A 23,179-nucleotide genomic window follows, 5' to 3' on the forward strand; every position below is an offset into this window, starting at 1 on the left:
GAAAAAGAAGTAGGAACAAAAGAGGAGGAGGGGAGATGGGAGGAGAGGAAAGTCAGAGAAGGATTGGGGTCGCTGTGCAAACAGATGCTGGGTTCTGGAACAGGCTAAAGCATTTATTTATAAGCGGCGACGTTCTGGAAATGGCACAGCTAAGCACAGTCTGAGCTCACGCAATTAAACAATGAAACACTGAACGCTCTTTCAGGGCACTGGATGAGAAACAACTTAAGTGAGAAGAGGAAGGAAGGAAGGAAGGAAGGAAGGAGGAAGGAGTGACAATACAACTGAAACCCATTAAGTAAAAAGAGTGTGTGCGTCCTATTTCACATACTTCTGCACTATTCCGTACCATTTTGTAGTATTTGTGTGCAGTTGAATCTGAAAATTTGAATGACCATTATTTCCTAGTATGTAAGGAAATGTGTCTTGCCTCTCTGGAAACCTGCAATCTATTCAAAATTTCACTTGTGGCTCCAGCAATTTTTTTTAACCTCTTTAGAAGTTCCTCTGAAGTTTAATCTTTGAACTTTCTCATGATCAAATGAATTATTAGAATACAGTCATTTTCAGAATATATAAATGCTAATATATTAACCATCTTTTGATTATGTATCAATACATTCACTTTATTTTTTTATTTCTTCTTTTGTTAAGTCACTTATTTTTTTACTTATTTTTTTTTATTCACTTAGTTTTGTCTGTATAAAAATATTATTAAAAACGATACAAAATGTAAAGAAATATAAGCAAAGTGCACAAATGCCCTCAACAGTCATAACAGTCACTTCTTAATCAGCATAAATGTGCTAAAGCTAGTATTTGAAATGCCATTTCCTTCTAATGGAAAACAAGTAGCAGAAGTGCAGCATTTCACACACACAAATTTAGTTACAAAACACGAGGCACAAACATTATATAGACAAAAACGCATTTACTGTGCAACATTTATGGGCATCATTGACAGATTCAAATGTTAAATTTACATGTGCCCAACTGATTTGGTAGTGAATCAAACATACAAATGCACATTAAATTTGAATGCCTTTGGCGCTTAGAAATGCTGTCTAGGTAGGCAGCTCACTTGGTTTTGAAAGCCTGCCAGATTGTACAAATAAAGTTCTATTCCTGGCATAACAAAGTCCAGGCAGAGTGCTAACATAGACTAAACACTGTATAGACGTTCAGCTGACATAATTCTGAATCCTGAAATCGCTTGTCCAAACAAATCTTTCTACAGACATAAACAAAACTCATAAGTGACAATTTTTGTTGGAATGCTAAAAAACAGCTAAAAATCCTAACTGCTGTGTTTCTTTAAAGAAGTTTGGTCCAACAGTTTGGCAAATGCTGCTGTCTTCAAAGCCATCTACATTTAGCAGTAATGTTTAATTCATTACCTGCTTTAAATCTCACACTGCTTTGAGCGCAGTTGCACTTCTTAGAGCATGTGATGTCTGCATGTGCGTGGGAGGGCGTGCATCCACAGACTGTAGCATGAGCTATTGAATCCCTGAGCCTGCCTAATATTCAACAAAACTAAAACTAAAAACCTTGGTCCAATTAACCAATAAATCACCATTAAGTCTTATCACTGGTGCCATCGAGCCATTTTATATGACATGACCCTTTAGAAGAGCGCACACATGGCGTACCTCGTGGATGAACTCTCCTATGTCTCCGGGATGGGGTGCACCCGAGCGGATGGGATAGTTGGGCTCCGAGTGCATCGGTCGCTCGTCCAGCCGGCGGATCCCGACGGGCTTGATCATGTCTGGCTCCAGAGTATCGGGCTGCTGCAGCTGGCTCAGATCATAGTCCTAAAGAAATACAGATAGCGGGAAGAGACAATCACAAATAGGGTTAGAGGTCTGCTCAAAGCCCTTGGTTTTCTGGAAACATCTGCATGGAGAACAAGGAACGTTTTGACCTTATGTAATTTAATGTAATGTAATGTAATTTAATTTTGCTTTGTTCCATAAGAAAGATATTCATGTGGGTTTAATTTTCAGAAGTAAGCTAAATATGATCCTAATGTCCTATTTAGAAAAAAAATTAATCACTAAATAATATGAAAGAAAATAAATTTCATATATATATATATATATATATATATATATATCAGGGCTCCAAACTGCGACTAAAACGGTCGCATTTGCGACCATAAATATTAAAATGCGAGTGAAGTTTTTGCTGAGGTCGCCACTGGCGACTAGGCCTGTGTATTTACATGCTATCTCTTAAAAAATTGCATGTAATGCCTTTTTTCCTGATTGTTTTGCATTCACATCTTTTGTTATGTTCGCGCATTGAGAGAATGCGCATCGAAGTTTTAGTGGGAAAAAGAGTTTTAAACAGTCCTCATCTGCCACGCAGCAGCGCTGACACACACCTAATAAACGCGCGAGAGAGAGAAATGATGGAGACTTGACGAGAAAGTGTCTATTTCGTTCATAACTTGAACCAACTGCAACAGGTAAAGCTGTCATCTGTGTGGATATTGGTAATATCGTTAACAGTTCTCGTTTATAATCATAAGGCTTCTTCTTAACAAGATCTTAGTCCATGCTGTGTTCTGCATGAACTTCATTATTTGAAGTGCACTTGCCGTCCATTAATCGCAAAAAGCTTTGTGCTTTGTTACTTTTTAATTTACGAAGTATCAGCTTTAAAATTATTCCAAATTCATAAAAAAATTCAAACAATAAATACAGTTTTTTTGCTGTTTAAGGGGCCGTTCACATATCGCGCCTAAAAACGCGTGGAAAACGCTAGGCACGCCGCTTTCTGATTTTTTTCCAAAAACCTTCGGACTCTTGCGCTCCTGAGGCGTCTGCCGTTGCTAAGCAACCGTGACCTGCTCTCTCCATGAAGACGTGTAAATTTCAGCAAAGGATAAATGGATTTGCAGCACTAAAAATCGCTTGCAGTAGCTCTGCTACTAAATTTATTTAAAAATGGCTATCCATATACAGCTATGGTCAGCTGTCCCTTCATCTTGGCTGAGCTTTCAACGTTGGTACTGGAAAGGATGAAGCTGATTGGTTTGTTCTTGTCACATGACCTGCGGTGCGCTTGCGGGATTCTGAAAAGTTGAGATGTTTTTAACTCGATGCGGTGCGGGCGCGCCTGGAAAAAAACGAGCGCGTCGCTTCCATTATGAACACTCACGCATACCGCGCGCCTACATTTGAAATAACGAACTTGAGCGCGCAAAAGACGGGACATGTGAACGGCCCCTAATGCGGCAGGCGCGATCGTGAGTAGTGCCTCAGTTCAAGCAGCACGTGAACCTTTACTACTACTAGAGTACATAATGAACATGAATTAACATCAAAAGGTAGGTAATTTATGAGAGATTCTAAAGTAAAACCCTTTCAAACTGCGGAAAACATGTTTAAGCTAGTAAACATTGCAACGTAATATTAACCTCAGTAACCTTTCGGTGTCCATAAGCTCATCAGTCAGCTAGAAAAATAACTATAAAGAGGAGCATTTTGCTATATTTATGAGCTATTGAATTTTAATATTTTACTTAACCTGTTGTCTACATGATTCAACTCCTCCTATAAAATTTAATATTACTAATTAAGAAAAACAGACTGAAAGTGTGAAAGACATGCACTCTTAAAAATAAAGGAGCTTAAAAGGTTCTTCACAGAACAATTTTGGTTCCACAAAGAACCATTCAGTCAAAGGCTCTTTGAAGAACAATCTCTTTCTGATCTTTTCATAATCTGTTATTGTCTTCAAATGTTAAAGGTTCTTTATGAAACCATTTAGACAGGAAAAAAAGGTTCTTCTATGGTATCATGAAGCACCTTTATTTTTAAGAGAGTATGACAAAACTCTCATATGACCCCAAACTATACTCAGGGGCCAAGTGATGCTTATGGTCCATGATATTGGTACAGATTTTGTGTAATAAACAACGCATGACTGTATATTTCAAAGTTGGAAAAGACATTTAGCTCCCACTTTAAGTGAACCTTCATTCCCAGGTCATCTACAAGATGGATTAAAATGCTGATAAAGTCAAGAAAAGATGAGACATAAACACGTCAGTATGATTAAAAAGTTAAAATGTAAAATAAATAATTTAAATAAAACGCATAAAACATGTTTATTCTGTGGCACCTAAAAAAATCATTTGGCACCTTAGTTTTTTTCTTATAGGAGGCAATGGCTCCTTACTCGATTTTTTTGTTTGGAGCCCTGTATATATATATATATATATATATATATATATATATATATATATATATATATATATATATATATATATATATATATATATATATATATATATATATATATATACAGGGCTCCAAACAAAAAAATCGAGTATATATATAGAAATATATATATAGAAAATTAAAAATATTTTTTTAGTTTTTATTTATTCTAACATTCATTTGTTTCTTTTAGGTTAGGAAGTAGTCATAATTAGTACAAAAATATAACACGGCCTCTATGGTATTTCCTCCTTTCCCTAGCTAGCCGATAGCCAAAACTATTCTATAATATATGATTTGGCAATACAGATAAACACATTGCACAGCTGGGCTGCTGTTTATTGAAAAAGATGACAAGAAATGGCAATAAAAATAACCATAGTTTAAAGTTAAAACAGAAATGGATATGCAAGGAGAATATACCTGCCTTTTCCAAGACTTGGTTAAAAATATGGCACACGTTTGTAAGTGCCGGTTTATGGAGTATTACCTTGAAAATGCTAGAACTCTGAGCGAGATGTTGAAGCAAGTTGAAAAAACAGCACACCCCAGGCTTAAGTACATTACTAATGGATGTTTTTAGATTTAATGTTTTAATTAAAAATCTAAAAATGCCAAACGGTCACTGTGGGAGTTCGTTTTAGGGGATAGAAAATATCATTAACTCATGAAAACCATAGACAAGTCACCAAAAGGATAAAACAGAAAATGTTTGAGTGTTTTTGTGTGTGTGTGACTGTGTGAGTGTCAGCTGTGCAAAAAACACAGTTTGGCTCAAATGCAAATCTGTGAGTCTCGCACATACTCACACTACCAGGCAAAGCAGGAACTGTTTCATCAATCTAAAATTAGTCGCTTACATGCTATGACTTATAATCAGCATTACTTGCACAATGAATGCTGCAAATTAGTCAGTCATTTAATGTGCACCATGCAGCTTAAATGAAAATTATGAACATTTAACGACTGGTTAAAAAATGAAACTTTTTAAAATGTTTTTATTAAACAAGCTAGACTGTAAAGAGTAATTTTCGAGCTGAAAATAACTGTGTATGCCCAGCAGCAGAAACAGAGAGGGAGTAGAGCATGTACCTGGTCTTCCTCTCCGCCGCCCTCCTCATCGTATTTGAGTATGTTGTCTCGCACGTCGTCCTCTGGATCGATCAGCAGCTGCTTGGCCTGTCTCTCTTTATCACGTCTCTTCATCCACATCACAAACATCAAGACCATCACTGCAGAGAGACAGAAATGGAGATGCAGATCAATATAAAAAGAGCAAAATGACTTGAGATAAGACAGTTAAAGGTGCAGTGTGTATTTTTTAGCACCACAAACTGAAATTGACGTTTCGCTAAGCTCCGCCCCCCTCCGTTACTGTTACTCACTCAAGACAAGCTATATTTTTGTGAATAGGTATGCTAAATTAATATTCTGCATTTATTCTGTGATATTATTCACGTCAAAGTATTTAATCTGCTGTTTTTATAGGTAAATTATGCAAGTAAAGTGATATAAAACGGCAGAGACTACAAATCAGAATTATGCAAGAGTTAATCACAAGCTATGTTTCCATTCAAATTGCAAATTAAATTTAACGAAAAACAGGTTTTACATCCCATGTGATCGAGAGAACAAAATTGTCACTTTCACAGAAGTTTGAGCAAAACAGAAATGGAAGTTGTGGCTATTGGGAAAACTACTGTGGCTCTTTTTTATTAAATGTAATAAATTACTTATTTAGCGCAGGGACAAAACATTCTGAAAAATGTCATCGCTAGTGAATGCCTTATATATGATGGGCGACGGAGTGTGTCAACCTGTTTTGGAAGGTGAAAGTAACCAATCGTTTTGATGACAGGCTTTGGCTCCAGTGTTTTTTGAAGACCAGAACCCAGTTTATGCAATGATATTGGTCTGAAGTGAACTATTCAATCACATGACTCTATGCACATGAAGCATAATGTGTTTCCATCATAGTTTATGTGTTTATGTCTTCTTGCTGAATAAAACATTAATCCACTTCAAGAGAGCTTTTACATTTTTTTTTTTTTTAATGCACATGAAATTAAATCTTTTGTGACTATATCCCCTCTGTGACCAAAAGCAGATCACATGTTCTTGGCAACTGATCTCACCAATTGATAAGAACTCCACTGCCTGGAAGAAACTACAATCTCTGTCTAGAGTGTGTGTTTTACCCAGCAGAATGATGATGCAGATAAGTATGGCGATGATGGCTCCGGTGCCCAGCCCGGCTGCCATGATGCGTTCCATGTCCACGCAGTCGCCGTGGTGATCGCACTGGCACACTTTGATGCGCAGGTAGGTGGTGTTGGACATGGGCAGGTTCCCCGAGTCTGTGATGCTGATGGGCAGCTCGTATATCCCGCTTTCCAGGTAACTTATCTTCAGACTTAACTGAGCGTGATCGCCTACAAAACAACCACAAATAAGACAAAACAAATGAGACAGATAAAGTCTGGCAAGAAAAATAAAAATAGAATTGAGTAATTGTTAATCCCAGCAAAATCTTTTCGATGTGGCGTACCACTGATTCGAGTCAGTGTCCAGTTCCTGCGGATGTCAGAGGGTCGGTTGGGCAGTTCGAAAGCATAGGGCCCAGCGTTGGGGTTGAGGTCTCCGTCAACAGCTGTGATATTGATGGCGTTGGGTTCGGGACGCTCGCAAACTTCAGCTTCTTGAGGGAAGACTCGAGGTGCATTATCATTTATGTCTAGCAGGTTAATCTGCAGAGTACCCGTCCCACTCGTAGGGGGGACACCTGTTGAGGGACAGAGGGAAAAAGACAGAGTGGAATTCAATACAAACATAAGCTGTGTTCCAATTCAGAGGCTGCATCCTTTTGAGGCTGCATTTGAAGACTGAATGCGTCACCAATTCCAAGGCTCTTGAAGACTTCAAATTCCACCTCAAAATGAGTCCTTTGTTAACCCGGACCATGAAGGATACAACAGAAGGATTCTTCACGGCCCAGACTATCTCAAGATTCAATGTACACCATTGACGACAAGCTTTTTTGAGAGAAAATGCTGGATTACACATTTAAATGTACGTTTTGTGTCTCAACTTGAATATCAGCTTGGTTTAAATGTTGACATTTCTTAGTAAGACGCTATGTGTGACGAGTGGGGCTGGGCCGAGGGACGTGGGAGCGAGGCCGGTGGAGTGATTGGAGATGAACTACACCTGTTCGACCTGCCGGTCTCAAGGCCCACGGAGGAGATGGAAGGATATAAAACTGGAGCGACGACAGTGAAGGACGAGAGAGGACCAGGCCTGGGCTTTTAGTTGTGTTTTGGTTTTTATTTGAGCGCACCAGTCGTCCGTGAGGGGCTGGTGCACTGTTTTGTGTTTATTTTGAATTATTAAAGCTTCGTTTGATTGTCCGCCGGTTCCCGCCTCCTTCTTCCCGATGATTAGGAAGTTTTAATTCATTACACTATGCAATCCTCCGTAGGCTAGGTCTCAGTTAACAACACTCGGTTTGACCTTTGTGGTCTTTGAAGTCTGCATCCTTCAAAGTATGTAGTCCTTCAATTGGGACAGATTTTGACTATGAATAGTTAACTAATAACATTTTTAAAAATGGAATTTTAACACTATTTTAAACATGCATGATGGGACGATTTATAAATAACAAAACTTGTACACCTGGAGTCCTGGAAACTGATTCCATACAGCTCTTATTGTTTTGCTGTGCAATATGCATCATGACCATGAAAGTTTTGTGGGTGTGACATCTGAGCTTGAGACTGATAGTTGAAAACTGACAATACAGACGAACTACGGCAGTTAACGACTTCAGGTTGCTCTCTTCTGGGTTGCTGGGCATGATAACTTATTTACAACCCATAATGCACAGTCTATAAGATCCAATCAACCTGCCCACGTCCATGAAATATCTGTGAACAAGAGCCCTTTTACCCAGCACAGACTGGACCATTAATCCATAGAAAAGAGCTTAGTTTCTGTTTCAACAGAAGTAACAAGAACTTTCAACTTCACTGATCTTTAAACAAAGAGTAAGAGACGGGCAGAGCTGTTGGGCAGGCTGACAGATCGGCCACTTTCTGTTCTACTCCTAGCATTCACGACACATTTTTTAATCCGTTCCAGCCCTGAAAGCCCCTAACTCAAGTACGACTAAGTATTCTTAATTTATTGAATCAGGAGTGCGAATCAGCATTGAACTAGATGTAGAAAAACTTCTTTGTGGGAAAGGAAGCTGATCAGCACTGCTACTTGCACACAGAGATTCAACTGAACTGAGAGAGAATTCACTAAGGATGTTAAGATATTGTTGTGTGTTTGCATAGTCTGTCTACATTATTTTAGCTTTTGATTCACACATGTAATATATAAATTAAGGTAACAGCACAAACACACCCAAAAAATAAGTAATAAAGACAATTTGCAAAACCTCAGTTCCCAAGGGGTGCATTTTCTATGCAATGATGTAACTCGCTGGAGTTGATCATTGGTCAAAAAATTCAATAGATAGTCATAAGTGTTTCCTAAAACTGTAGTAATGTTGTCACATATTTGCCCTTCAAACCATGCTGGTTCAATAATATTGAACATTTGGTACTGATGTCACAAAGGTAGTGGAGTAGGAAATTAATCTGTTTGAGACTATATTAATGTCAGATTATTGCTGTAATTAACAAAGATGGCATCTATATACTACTTAGCTATTTTTGTTTTGTATTGTTTAACTGTATTTACAGATGTTTGTTTCAATCATATGGGTTATGTCTTACTCTCTGGGATACTCTCTGGGAACTTATAACATGCAAGTGAAAGATATAACAACTCTTCTTTGCAGATCTACGCAAGTTCAGTTAAATTTGATGGTGACTGTTTGTGGACTGCTGTCTCCAAGCCATTCCAGAGATTTTCAGTGGGGTTTAAGTCTGAGCTCTGACTAGGCCTTCAAGGACATTCATGTGTTTCCCCTTCATCCACTGTGTGCTTAGTTTTACAGTGTGATTTGGGTCATTGGCATGTTGGAAGGTAAACCTTCTTCCCATTGACAACTTTCTGGCAGAGGGTAGCAGTTTTTCCTCAAGAATTTGACAGTATTTTGCCCCATCCATTATTCCTTCTATCCTGACAAACACCCCCAGAACAGGATATTACCGCCTCTATGCTTTACTGTAGTAATGCAGTTATTTGGATGGTGAGCTGATTGGATTTCCGCCAGACATATCTTTGGTGTTGAGGACAAATTTTAGTCTCATATACTTAAGAATCTTGAAGATGGGTTTTTTGGCAAAGCTCAGTCGTGACTGCATGTGGCATTTCTTGAGGAGTGTTTTTTGTTCTTGTAATCCTCCCATACAAGCCACATTCGTGGAGAATTTGTGATAATGTTGTCACATGCACACAATGACCACTCCTTCTTATAAATTCCTGCAACTGCTTCAGAGTTGCTGTAGGCCTCTTGCGAGCCTCTCTGACCAATTTCCTCCCGACTCTTTCATTTAGTTTAGATACTGATCCAGGGAGGGTCTGTGTTGTACCACATACAATCCACTTCGTAATAATAGACTTTATTATGCTTCTAGGCATAGATAAAGCCTTTGATTTTTTTTTTCTTTTCTGACTTGTGTTATATCTTTTACTTGGATGTTGTAAGTTGCACTGAGTAAATACAACTGGATAAAACAAAAACTGTGTCTGTCTTCATTTCAGGCTGCAAAGCAACAAAATGTGATTATTGTGAAGTATATTATTTTCTATACCCATTGTATATGGATAAATACACCCCAGATTGGTTCTGAGTGCTCAATTGTGGTGGATACAGCAGACTTCTACAATACAAAATAAATTCAAGTAAATGTACAGCATCACTGCACCACTGTGATCCAGACACCTTTAAAAGACAGAAAGTGCACTTGACTGCACCACACAACTGGATACAACACTAACCTCATTTCATGAATTACATCTGCAATTCTCACTGGAAAATGTATACAAACAACCCTTTGAACTGAAAATTTTGTTTAATATTTAAATGAAATAAAATTGCTTATTAAAATTACCCCCTGCTTTCCAGCACAATGATAATTGGCCATACAACTAGCGTTGAGTTCGCACAAATAGTGCTGATCTATAACAAGCCTAATTTACATAGAAAGTTGTGTTTGTGCTGAAAAGATTGACAATGATTTCATTTACATACAGTGCTTCACTATTTCAATGCATTAAGTGTCTAGATAAACTGGATTACAGGTAGATTTTTCTGTTGAAATACAGCATACAAAATGGTACAACTGTTTAATGGGTGCTTCTAGAGACAAGCTTTCAAATGTACAGCGTGTGTGTGAAAGGGTTTGTTTCACAGCTCTGATGCAGCAAGAATGTTAAACACCACAACAGAATAGGGCAGGGCAGACTTCTCTAGACTCTTTCACACAGTGGGTAGTGTATGTGCATATATGTGTGTGTTGCTTCAAAGAAAAAGTAAAAGAAAAAGAAAAAACAGGTAAAGTGAATGCATACATATTTAGAATGAGTTTGCATATTTTGTTGATGTGATCTTTAACATGGATGTGTGGGCCTGTGTATATCACGGTTGCAGTTTGTTCGGGTTGCAATTCTTCCCTAGAGCTAAAATCAATGGAAGCACTCAATTTCAATTGCTTCTTCATACATACACATTCAAACACAGTTGCTCTTACCGTTATCAGAGGCCAAGAATGTGGCGTTGTAGAGGTTGTTTTTGACATATGGAGACTCTCTGTCCAGGACAGCAATGGTGGAAATTCGTCCATTGTTGGGGTCGATCTCTAGCCAGTTGGCGGGGTCAAACAATTTAGAGTACCTTCAAAACACACCATAAAAAAAGCTGGTTAAGACTGACTTCTTTAGTCAAATTAAAGGTGTTCAACAAATGAGGTATGTATCCCACAATGCAATGCTTCTAACTTGACCTTACATTTCCACTGTGACCAGTGTTGCTATTGTTATAACTAAAACTATTACAATGTTTTTGGTAACTGACCTAAAAAAATATATAAATAAATCAAATAAAAATAAATCGTACAAACGTTTAAGGTTTTACCATTTAAGCTGAGTTACTGAAATTACTAAATCTAAAACTGAAACAAAAATAAATTAAATATCTATGGAAAATATGAAAAAAATCACATAAAATTGCTAAAACTTAAAAATAAAATGAAAACTGAAAACATACAAACAAAAGCTAATTCATTTCAAATGATTAATAAATACTATAATAGTACATAAATAATACTAAAATAATCAGTGTGTTGGATGAATCAGAAATATTATCATTTGTAACTGCCAAATGGCACTTGTAGATTAAAATATTTGATCAATGTTTGATAAAAGAAATGTTTATCAATGTTTTTATAAATATTGTTTATCAATAAATAAAAATAATAATAAAGTAATGTGACAAAAACGTAGCAGGGTAGTGTTATTAACATTTATCATTGCACAATGCCTACTCTTTTTCATTTTATTTCATATTTATTTAAAAATAATACTAGAGAGTGAATAATTTATATTATGAAATATTCAGTAAGTAGTAAGCTAGTATTACTTTCAGAACATAGTCATTAAAAATGTATTAAACAGGCCATATTACCATCCATTTTACATGATTATTTTGCAACCTATTTTGTTTTTTCGCTACTTCTCCTTTAAGACTTAAATAACATCTGATATGATTGACTGAGTAATGCATTTTTGCAGCTTAGTTTCCATAAATGTTCTGAAAAAGTTCTGCTTTGGTCTTCATAGTGCATCATACTCTGCTATTTAAATTTATTTATTTTTTTTTCAAAATGTATACATAAGAGCTGGTCTATACGTGTACATGTACATGCATGTTTGTGTTTTAATACCTAATAGTCTGCTGCATGTATCTGTCTGGATCATGAGCTGTAAAAGTCGTTAGCATTGACCACTGTGGAAGGCCTTCCTCCAGTTTGACCTGTTTGGGGTTGGGGTCAAAATTTGGGCTTTCGTTCACGTCGATGACGCGTATGGACACGGTGGATGTAGACTGACGGGTGCGATGGATCCCAGTCGTCAGCGGCGCCTCATTGTCAGCGACAACAGTCAGCATGAATGATCGATTCATCTCATAATCAATTGGCTACACACAAGGATACACAAACACACACAGTCAAGTTAACAGTGTCATAATCTGTTAGAAAAAAAAGAATCAAAATGATACAATGAATGGATCGTCTTGCAATTAAATACACAGAGGAAAAATGTTTGAATAATAATTAATGAATGACTCATTCTCAATTAAGAGACATAAACCATTAACTCAGCTGAACAGCAGGTGGAAGCTGTTTCCATGAAGACGTTTTTTGCTCTGTATTTGAACCCCTGCCTAAGGGACTCTAGCGAGATTCTAGCGAATAGCAGCGCAACCCAATTACAACATTTATACAACAATTAGTTCCGGTCCATGAATCTGGTTGGTTGAGCAGAGTCCTGGGACTTTTCACTGTTTGTATCACTCCGCTTCTCTGTTTATGACATTCCCGACCAGAGTTATGTGAGCGGTGTGGATTGATAGTAGAGGGATATTTGGAAGTATAGTGATCTTCTGCTGCTCTGATTTCTCACATGAGTAAGCAGGATATGTAAAACCCAGAGCGGAACCACTTACATACTTTGTTCCAGACCATTTGTCAGTATGTTCATTCCTTAGTAACCTTCTTAATGTGTTGCCGTGCGTGTTACCTTGACGACGGTGACGAGGCCTTCATTAGTAACTGGATCAGTAGGGATCGAAAAGCGTCCGGTTGGGTCCCCTGATATGATCCGGTAGACTGCATTCCAGGCTGGAGTCCCCGGTTCATCTTTGTCAGTCACGGTGAGATTCGTCACTATAACATTCACACGGTTCTCTGGGACCTCACCATGGAACTACAGACACAGACAGAGAGAGATCGATTTTCAGCAAACATGGCTTTGGTGAGACATGTGTTCAAGTGTGTGTGTGTGTGTGTGTGTGTGTGTGTGTCACTCACAGTCTCTCGGGTGAACTCTGGAGTGTTGTCATTGACATCCAGCAGACGTATGACAGCAGTGGCGGTGTTGGACAGACCGTACATGGGGTTTCCTTCCATATCAGTAGCTTGAATGATCAGGGTGTACTGAGGCACCTTCTGCTCAGCATAAAAAGCAGAACAAGATAAGTTAGGTTGAAAACACAAGATAGAAATGTTTACAGCAGTGGTTAACAGGATGAGGAGTCTGGGAAACATCATGTTTGCATCTTACTAAACTGTATCAAAACAGACTAGCTGCACAATTTTTGGTTCTGATACACCATTTGAAAAAAGCGTTGTTATTGGTTATATTCCAATATTGTTGGAACCGCTCTCAGAAAGACACTTTCTATCTGATGAACATTTAAAAACAATTGACAGCCAATCAGAATCCACCTGATCTCAAGCATTTTAAGTTAGTTATTTAAAGCAGCAGACAAAGTAACTGCACCTCTTCATAATACACAGAGCGTTTTCGTCCATAAGTGTGAACATTGATATGGTTATTGTTCTTGATGTTAACATTGGTTTAAAGTATTGTTGTATATTGTTGACGATACATTAGCACACAATCCCTCGTACCTCACGATCTAGACCTGCAGCAACAGTGATGATTTTGCCGGTCTTGTTGTTGATAGTAAACATGTTGGAGGAGGGGCTCTCTGGGGTCTGGGAGAGGATCTTGTATCTGAGCATCCCATTGGCTGTATTTGGGTCATCCTTATCCTGGGAAATCACTGTCATCACAAATGTACCTAGAGCCCAGCAATAAACATCAGTTGTCACTTCATTGGTGAAGGTGTGTCATAAACTCTTAAAAATTATGAATGCTGACAGGTGTACCTGGTTTGGCGCCCTCATCCACAGTTCCGTTCCAGATCTGGTGTGTGAACTCGGGTCGGTTGTCATTCATATCAATGACATTGATGATGATGTCGATGGGGTTCTCCATCTGGTTCCCATTGATGTCCACGGCATGAGCACGTAGCTGTGAACGCAAACACACATGAAAACTCAATCTGAGCAGTTATGCAAACAAATTCTACCCCATTTCATTTACTATAATTTCCTTTTACACTACCGTTTAGGGTCAAACATTTTTTATGCATGTTTTTTTTTTTAATAAGTCTCTAATACTCAAAAGACTTGATCAAGAATTTGATCAAAATACAGTAAAACAGTAAGATTCTGAAATATTGTTACAATTTAAGATAATGGTTTTCTGTGTAATACTTTTGTGGAAATCATGATAATTTTGTAAGGAATCACTGATGAACAGAAAGTTCAAAAGAACAGCATTTAGTTAAAATGTAATTTTTTGTAACATTGTAAACTTCTTACTCTCATTTCTGATCAATTTAAATGGGTCATATGATGCTTTTTTAAAGATCATTATTTTGTGTATTTGGTGTAACAGAATATGTTTAATGTTCAAAAAACAATGTTCCCGAAAGGGGAACAGAATCGCGCGACAGACACAGTGATGAAGCTCATATGTGTTTGCAGTACACAAGCCACAGACGGTTAAGACAGCTGACTCCACTGTGTGACTCTCTCTCTCTCTCTCACACACATGCACACACACACACACACACACACAACGCGCAAAACTCCGCATTTAAACAGTCTAATAACAAAACATATACAGTAGCTCTTCTGTTGTAAGTAATCTTAAAGATTCCTAAATGCATCTACTTTCAGAAGGCCAAATAAAGTGCTTTTGGTTTCTCCTATACAAATACAGCATCTCCCTGACATGGCTGCTTCAGCACTAACCGTGGTCACTGAAATTAGGCCTTCTTTCTTTGTGTGAACATTTGGGCAGCATTACACAAATATTTACACATAATGACATAGACAATAGGCAGAGTCTTAACTTTGATGAAGAATATCTCTTTGGATTTGAGACTTTAGTCTTTGCAACTTTACAGATCTTCTTCATGCACCAAGAGCGTGTAACACTCCGAAGAGAAAGGAAAAATTTCAATTGCATCATATGACAACTTTAATGCATCTTTGCTGAATAAAAGCATTACTTTATTTAAAGAATGTGTGAGGTACGTTGCTCTAAGAATCAGATTTGCACTATTTGAGTCTTTATGCCATCACAAGCTGTTTTTGATGCAACATTTAGGAGTTATAGTGAACATTGTAAAACTGTAACAGCAACGGCAGTACACTGTGAGTGAAAAAGAGTCTCTTAACCACCACCACACTCATTACAGAAGTTATTCGCGTTAAGGAACTAATGCAGCTGACTTGGTTGCAGTTTGCGTGCTAGAGTAGTCTTAGGTCTGCTGCATATATGCATGAGCAGACAGAAAGAAGCCTGATGCTCCACCTTTGGCACCATTATGAAGCAAATCATTTCATATTCATGTAATCTCTGCATAATTTGAATCTGAATGTGGATTAGGTGGACACTGAGGGAGGTTAAGAGCCTCTCGGGGCCAGTGGTGAAATGGAAGGGTATTGAACCAGGCAGGAAAAGTTTGCAACTAATTCTATGTGTGTGTGTGTGACTTAGTGTAAGGATAAGCTCATCCGAGTTTAATTTTGTCTGCTCTCCTCTTCATGGTACAGTGGATTAGAAGGATGTCAAAGGTCACATTCTCAGACTGGCTGCCATGGTAACCCTGACACATATAAATTATTTGGAGTTTTAGAGAGTTTCTCTCTATCCTGGATGGAATGCATGGATCTATAGACTAAAGTTCTGATCTTTAAACAATGCGTGTGCTCAAAACAAGTACTGGAAAGTGATTAGACCATCTTACGCATACTGTACATTTTTAGTTATAAAAAAATAAACTTTAAACTGAACTTGAAGTAATAAACCAACACTTTTATTGGATGATCTGGAGAGTCTAATGGCCAAATAATGAAGGGAACAATTCAAAACACTGCATTTCACCTTCACACACCACTTTTATAATAAAAATGTCACCTTTTCACTTTTATCATCGCAGGAAATATAACATTACAATTTAATGAATTAATTGAAAATGCATTAGAACATAAGCTATAAAAAGGAACATTTGATAATGATCTTGTTTTAAAAACATTTACTAAACTTTTTTTTATAATACATATATTACTTTCTTACAAGTATAATACAGATAGGCATTGCATTACATATGGATGTCAATTTGCATATGGAAATGATATGCAGATGAGGTCATGGATAGTAAAACACAATGATATGGTCATTAGGGAATCTTCCACTAAAACGGAATTATAAAGAAAATATTACGCAAATATTCACAAGGTTTCATACATTTGAAAAATGGATCTTGTTTTAAGGATATTTTATGAAAAGTAACTAAGAAAAATATTATAAGTATGATATATATTTGTACAAGTATAATATACATTTATGTTTATTCTGTATCACCTATTTCCTCAGTACTGTTAAATGCATGGCATCACAACTCGTGGTTATTTCAGTAGGGAATCTTCCATTAAACAATTTATTTTCAGAGAAAACCCTTACGCAGGCATTCAATAGGATTGAATAAATCTGAAAAATGTTGCAAATATAAATATTTTGGATGAAATCTACACGGAAGTTTACATGACATCTCAGGACGTGGAGTCACACACACTCACATGGAAATTGGGGATGTGTTCTCTATCCAGTGGTTTGGTGACGGACAGGATTCCTGAAATGGGGTCGATGATAAACAGGCCGGTGGGGTTTTGGTCGGCTCCTGGTCCAGTCACACTATAGCGCAGAGTGTTACTCTTGTCCTTATCTGACTGGATCTGAAACACGCACACACAGCAGACACACACAGCAGGATAAACATCAAATTGAGTTACTCTTGCACTCGAATAACAAACCTTTGAATTAATTACCATTTTGATAGTATGTTTTCGAAAATACACTTCACATGATGAACCAGTGTTGTTTTTCTGTGTACACACTCACTTTCACAAGCTCTTCAGGGAATTGTTTTCTGGAGTTCTCAAGCACGTTGACAGGAGGAATGACCCAGTCTCTTTTCACACGATTCACACTGCCATCGCCCTTGACAACCACACTGTGCCGCGGAAACAGTATCTCTGGCAGCTGGCAAAGTAAAAAACAGCGAAAAGAACAACAGTTACTTTCACAAACGCCCGTATGCTCAATGTACATTGTACGTGATGCACACACACACACATATACACTGCGACACTTTCAACACATCTGCCCCATCCCCAAATAATTACAGAATTAATTTTACCTTCTGTAATGGGGTCATAAATATCACCGCAGCTCCATCATTAAATCCCACAGCAGCAACACCCACATAGTGAATGTGAGAGAGTGTGTGTGTGTGTGTGCGTGTGTTGAGTTTGCAGTATTGTTCCATTTTCTTTCTCCCTGAGCCTTGTTATTCAGAGCCAAAGGCAGCCAGAGATGTGCTTGACCGGACATTTGCCCTGCTCTTAGTTATATAGAGAACAAAACCCCTCTGAATGTTCATTTAAGAATTAATTCTTTATTCAAGTACAAATCTCGGCGCATTCTCGCTTATAAGATGATTCAATATTTCCTCTCAGTTGATATCGAAAGCCTCCCTTTTTCTTGACCTATCTTCTCTCTTCCTCTCGGTGGTGAAATATTGCTGGTAATGACAGACACATGGGGGTGGGCGGCAGTTGGGTGTTGAAGAACGAGGTAGATTTTCTCATTTTTCTCTTTCTCTCAGCTTTGACTCAGGTGATGAGCTAACTCATTACCCTTGTACCTTCTCACAGTCGCACCATCTCTTCAAACGAACTCACCGACAACATAAACATCAACTGAACTGATGGTAAAACATCTTTCACCTCTGTTCCTTCTCGTTAACTTTTCATTTCTCTCATTTCGCTCTCATTCCACATTTCCTGCCTCTCTCTTTCATGTTCTCTCTAGAAACGGGGCTGGGATTTTGATGATACTCAATATATATGTATATATTTATTATGTTTATTTATTACTCTGAGATTTAATTTAATTTAACATGTATATTTTTTTTTCCATGATGTTTTTCAAGATCATGAGAACCCTGATAATGTTCATTCACATACACCAATAAATCAATGAATAGTAATACAAAGCTATATTTATCTACACAACTGTTCAAAGGATTTGTGTCGGTATGATTTTTTAAAGAAATCAATACTTTTATTTTCCAAGAATGCATTAAACTTATCAAAAGTAACAGCAAAGATATAAAATACTTCATAATATTTCAGTTTTCCTTTAAAAAGGAATCGTACCATTTAAAAATCGTACCGATTTTTTCAAACTTTTGAAAGGTTACATATATTTTTACCAGTTTAATCCACAAAAAATGCCATGCAGATTTATACCACATTTAAGTAATGACGAATCGTTAAGTTTTCAATCAATTCATTAAAACACAAATCAATCAAACATACCCAATTTAACATTGCGTTTGCAACTTTAAGTCGCAGACGGAGTTAAATCTCACAAGACAAGGAAGGAGTCCGATTGCAAACCTACCAAATACACGTTCTTTAGAACACTTAATGGCCAAATTAAAAGCTAATTAAAATCGCAGTGATATTCCCAGTGCTGCTTGGTTTGAACATTGCAGCAAACTTATCGGGAATGCACCGTGACCGGCCAGCATTAGTCTAAACCCTTCACCCTCTCCTCCTTTGCCTCTTCATCCATCTCAGCCTTTATCTCAACCCTTATACCGTTGGCTCCTCTCATCCTCCTTCCCCTTGGCGGTAGTGTGTGGGCATGTGTGTATCAATAATAAAGAGTAAATTCTTCTTGTCTCCAAACAGAAGGCAGGGCTATGTGACATATGGTTAGTGTTCCCAAGCTTAGGGTCCAGATCTCCACTGTCTAATGTATCCTCCTCTCGCCTTAATGTCTCTTTAGCATCGTTAAACATTAATTACAGTCCTACTATCAACGTGTTAGTGCTCTGCTAATTTTCTAATATAGTTTATTACAGCTTTGGCTTTGTCACAGAGGGCCTACGGATGAAGAGAGATATTCTTGTGAGCTCACATTCGCACAATGGCTGTTTGATGGTGTAATTGCAGCACAAGGCTAGTTTAGAAACGCCATGCGGTGTTAGTGATCTGACACGGTTATAATTAGTGTGTATTCGCAGTCATGCGGCCGCCGTTCACTGTTAACATGTGAGAGTGCATGATTTCTTACCTGGTTGGGTTGGGTGAAGTTGACGTGCACCAGCCATTGCTCTTGAGACTTCACATCCTTGGCCTTAATCTCCAAGCTCCGCCCCTTCCTGTCATAGAGCTGCAGGGTTCGCGATGCGACAACCGTCCCGTCGGCCTCTATCCGGAAATCTGCAGGGTCTCCGCTCTCAAAACGCAAGCCAGAACCTCTGCCACAATCAATGAAATCCACTGCAAGAGAGAGAGAGTGGGTGGACTGAGTGAAGGCCTGCCTTTGTTTTTAAACTGCATACAACTTTTGTTTACAAAAAAAAAAAAAAAAACACAAGAAATCACATTTTGCTCCTCCGCAAGGGAATAATGGTTTTACTTGAATAGCGAGGACAAGGAGAGCAAGAGATGGAAGGTGTGCACTGACAGAGAGAGAGATCGAGAAAGAAGCAGAGAAAAGAGAGAGAGATGGTAGGAAAGGAGAGCAGGTACAACTTCTGAAGCTCTCCTGCATTATTCATGCTGAGACATCCCCTGCAGGCCCCCAGGTGTGCTGAGGAACGGAGGAACAGGAGGACGAGGAGACAAAGAGAGAGAGGGGTAAGGGGAGGGAAAAAGAGAGAAACTGAGAAAAAGCCGAGTTGAGAGGTATCTGCGGCACAGCACTGGAGGGAATCACATTAGAAGTACAGACATAAACAAATGAATGTGCTTTATTTATTATGCCGCAATTAGAGAACACAGACAGACAATTACACCCCAGAACTGAAAGAGACGCCGGGACGCTCTTCTATCTGGACGCATTTGATTGCGAGGAGCCTCGTATGGGCTCATTTGTCTGACATTTTTCATCTTTCAAGCAGAACGCCAGCTCTCATTATCGAGTCCAGGTGGATGGCACACGTGATTTCTCGCCAAGTGTTAATGTGACACGGTATAGCTGCAGAGGACGTAAGATTACTGACAGGGATTCATTTTACTGTTTATCAGTCCTGTCAAGACATGAACTATTAATAAAAAATCTGTAAGCACACTAAGGTGGGTTTAATACTTCAGTTTTGGCCACCTTGATGCAAACATTCATACACCGTTGAATATGCATTAGCAATTAGCATATTATTTAACAAGAATGTTTACAAGACTAATCACTGAAATATACATGAAATCTGTCATCTGCAGACAGACACAAGTCATCCTGCCTGGTTAATTAGCTATTAATAGCTTATCAAATTTGTAAACAAATGATCTTCTCAAGGCTCATCGCAGTAAATTTGACAAATTTACTTTAAAATTTAGTTTCCAATTAAATTTTCCGAAAATCAAAACAATTATATAAATATAATTAAGAGCATTAGAAGAGAGATAATGTCTTTCCTATGTCAGGAAAATGGACTTTCTAAAAAAAAACACATCCAAATGAATTGGCATCAAATTAAGTCAAGATCTTCTGAATCTAGACATGTGCCGGTATTAGGTAATGCAATATATCACAGTAATGAATTTGCACAATATTTATTTATTGTGGGCACTTCTAAATACCGTGAATAATTATATATTACAAATTATTCCGAATGCATTTTAAGAATAATTTTCCCATCGACTGGTCAAAATGCACAACACAGCTATATGCTGCTTGAAAGAGCGTGTGCTGCTCTGATGTAAACAATCATGCATGAGAAGCACATGGAGGAACACGTGAGAGACGAGCTGAATGAAAGCACATTCACTTTCTGACAGCAGATGGCGCAAAACTGCAGAAAATGAAGCCGCACCCTGGAAACCCCGTAAATAAAGCAGCTGCTACTTTCTAAAACATTCAGATTTTGTGGATTTGCTATGGTGTTCCTCATAGCCCCAAATACTTAAATATTTAAACTAAATAGGCTATTTATTTTCAAACTTATTTTTTTCATTTTAATCAGGGGTGCGTTCTCCGAAACTACCCTAACGCTACGTCGTTCTTAAGTTGTACCTTAAGAAGTACCTTATCGTTAATACGTGGTTTCCGAAACCTTCTTAGTTAAGTATACCTTCTGCAAGTCATACGTTCGTAAGGTTGGTCTGGAGCGCTCTTAGCTATACCTTATCGCTGCTGACGGTTCATACCGCTAGTGGCCACCACTACGCAAAAAGATTTTTTACATCGCAGTTTAATTACACATAGAAAATTTTATATGAACATTTAATATAAAATCTGATTTAGTATTAAAATTACATTTTTACTTTACTTTAAAATTATACACATAAAATACTTAAGTTGTTATAGCCTACACCCAGTGTATGGAAGTGTTTTCATTAATAAAGTTTCCATACACTAATGGTTGTTAGCTTTTTTAATTACTATCCTAAGGCACATCAGCTGGCGAACCATTTGACAGAAATGGCTTAGGAGTCTATATAAAGAAAGATGAGTTTACACAAACTTTATAGCTATGGCAGCGAGACAGCGAGTACTTGTTTTAAATCAAAGACGGCGGCGTCCGCGGAGCCAGTTAGAGTTTGTCAACTACTTTATAAGAGAAGCAGCACGGAGCTCGACGGAGCTACCCCCTCAGCCCCGAAATTCAGCTGCTGGCGGCTCTTCGTTTTTATGCCGTGGTGGAGTTTTCTGGAGGTTGTTGGGGATGGATATGGGCTGAGTAAGACCTCAGTGTGGCTGGGCGATCTCTTTTTGCGGACTTTTTTCCCCCACATAGTGAATGTCGGTATGTCTCTCATGCTTGCGCTTTTATTGAGAAAATCATCCAATTACACAAATGAGCGATTTACGCCAATAATGTGATACGGCTGGTGGATAATCAGCATACGTTGTGGAGAACATTAACACACTTATGGCCGTGAGGGTTTGGGATTGTACACTTGCTAAATTATAAACACATACTCGTATTTATTTCTGCATGTACTTATTTCAATAAGCCCCGATAAATGCAGTTTGTACTATTTCTAAAATGCTTCTTTATAAAGAATATTGTTTTCTCAATACTTTACCTATACCACTGTGAAGGAAAGAGCGCACAATCGATCATCGAGGCGTCGATATCAACCTATTCAGCACCTCCACCATGGACAGCAACTGCTAAGGTCGAACTTAAGAAGGTTTACCTTAAGCAACATCCAAAGGTATAGTTCGGAGAACACACGTAGCAAAGGTATACCTGTAGTTAAGGTGTACCTTTTGAGTATTCGTAGCGCGCTAAGAGACAACGTTATCGGAGAACGCACCCCTGGTCTACAACATACACTAGATATTGTTTGAAAGTGTTTTGATTCTTTATTGTTCATTCACACTTTACATTAGGGCTTCATTAGTTAACTTTCGTTAATTCATTAGTTAACATAACCTGCCAACTAAAAGATATAATGTTCTTATGAACATTCATCAATCTTAGGCAGTCCAATATTTAATAACACGTTGTTAAAATGTTGCAGCTGTGTTATTTAATGAGCTAACATGAACTAATAGTTTTTTTTTTTTACAAAGATTAATAACTTCTGTAGCAAATGTAGCTATTGCTCATTGTGAATGTTAATGGCTAACTAATGAAGTCTTATTGTAAAGTGATTGGTCTTATAGTTCTTTTGCACTTTAATCTGTGTAAAACTTGTAACTTTATATCGTTTTCTGTATTGCTTTATTGTATTTAAATGTTCTATTATTTTTGTTCTAAGAAAAAAGAGTTATTTAATATTTTATACTGTATTATGACCAAAAAATTTCAATACTGTGATAATAATGTATAC

At 37.8% G+C, this 23,179-nt stretch overlaps 1 protein-coding gene across 1 annotated transcript in view; it reads right to left on the reverse strand.

The window, feature by feature from the left end:
• LOC132092605 (cadherin-2) overlaps nt 1-23,179 on the reverse strand; it is a 51,194-nt gene that overhangs the window by 2,061 nt on the left and 25,954 nt on the right. The window contains exons 3-15 of the mRNA XM_059498907.1: nt 19,470-19,678; nt 17,226-17,366; nt 16,904-17,059; nt 14,138-14,282; nt 13,877-14,049; nt 13,274-13,411; nt 12,984-13,169; nt 12,128-12,381; nt 10,937-11,079; nt 6,781-7,014; nt 6,431-6,664; nt 5,325-5,464; nt 1,653-1,817 (exon numbers count right to left, since the gene is read on the reverse strand). Coding sequence (XP_059354890.1) covers nt 1,653-1,817; nt 5,325-5,464; nt 6,431-6,664; nt 6,781-7,014; nt 10,937-11,079; nt 12,128-12,381; nt 12,984-13,169; nt 13,274-13,411; nt 13,877-14,049; nt 14,138-14,282; nt 16,904-17,059; nt 17,226-17,366; nt 19,470-19,678 — 2,318 coding nt within the window. The remainder of the gene's footprint in view (nt 1-1,652; nt 1,818-5,324; nt 5,465-6,430; nt 6,665-6,780; nt 7,015-10,936; nt 11,080-12,127; nt 12,382-12,983; nt 13,170-13,273; nt 13,412-13,876; nt 14,050-14,137; nt 14,283-16,903; nt 17,060-17,225; nt 17,367-19,469; nt 19,679-23,179) is intronic.

Source organism: Carassius carassius, chromosome 18 (assembly GCF_963082965.1).
Source record: "Carassius carassius chromosome 18, fCarCar2.1, whole genome shotgun sequence".
NCBI lineage: Eukaryota > Metazoa > Chordata > Actinopteri > Cypriniformes > Cyprinidae > Carassius > Carassius carassius.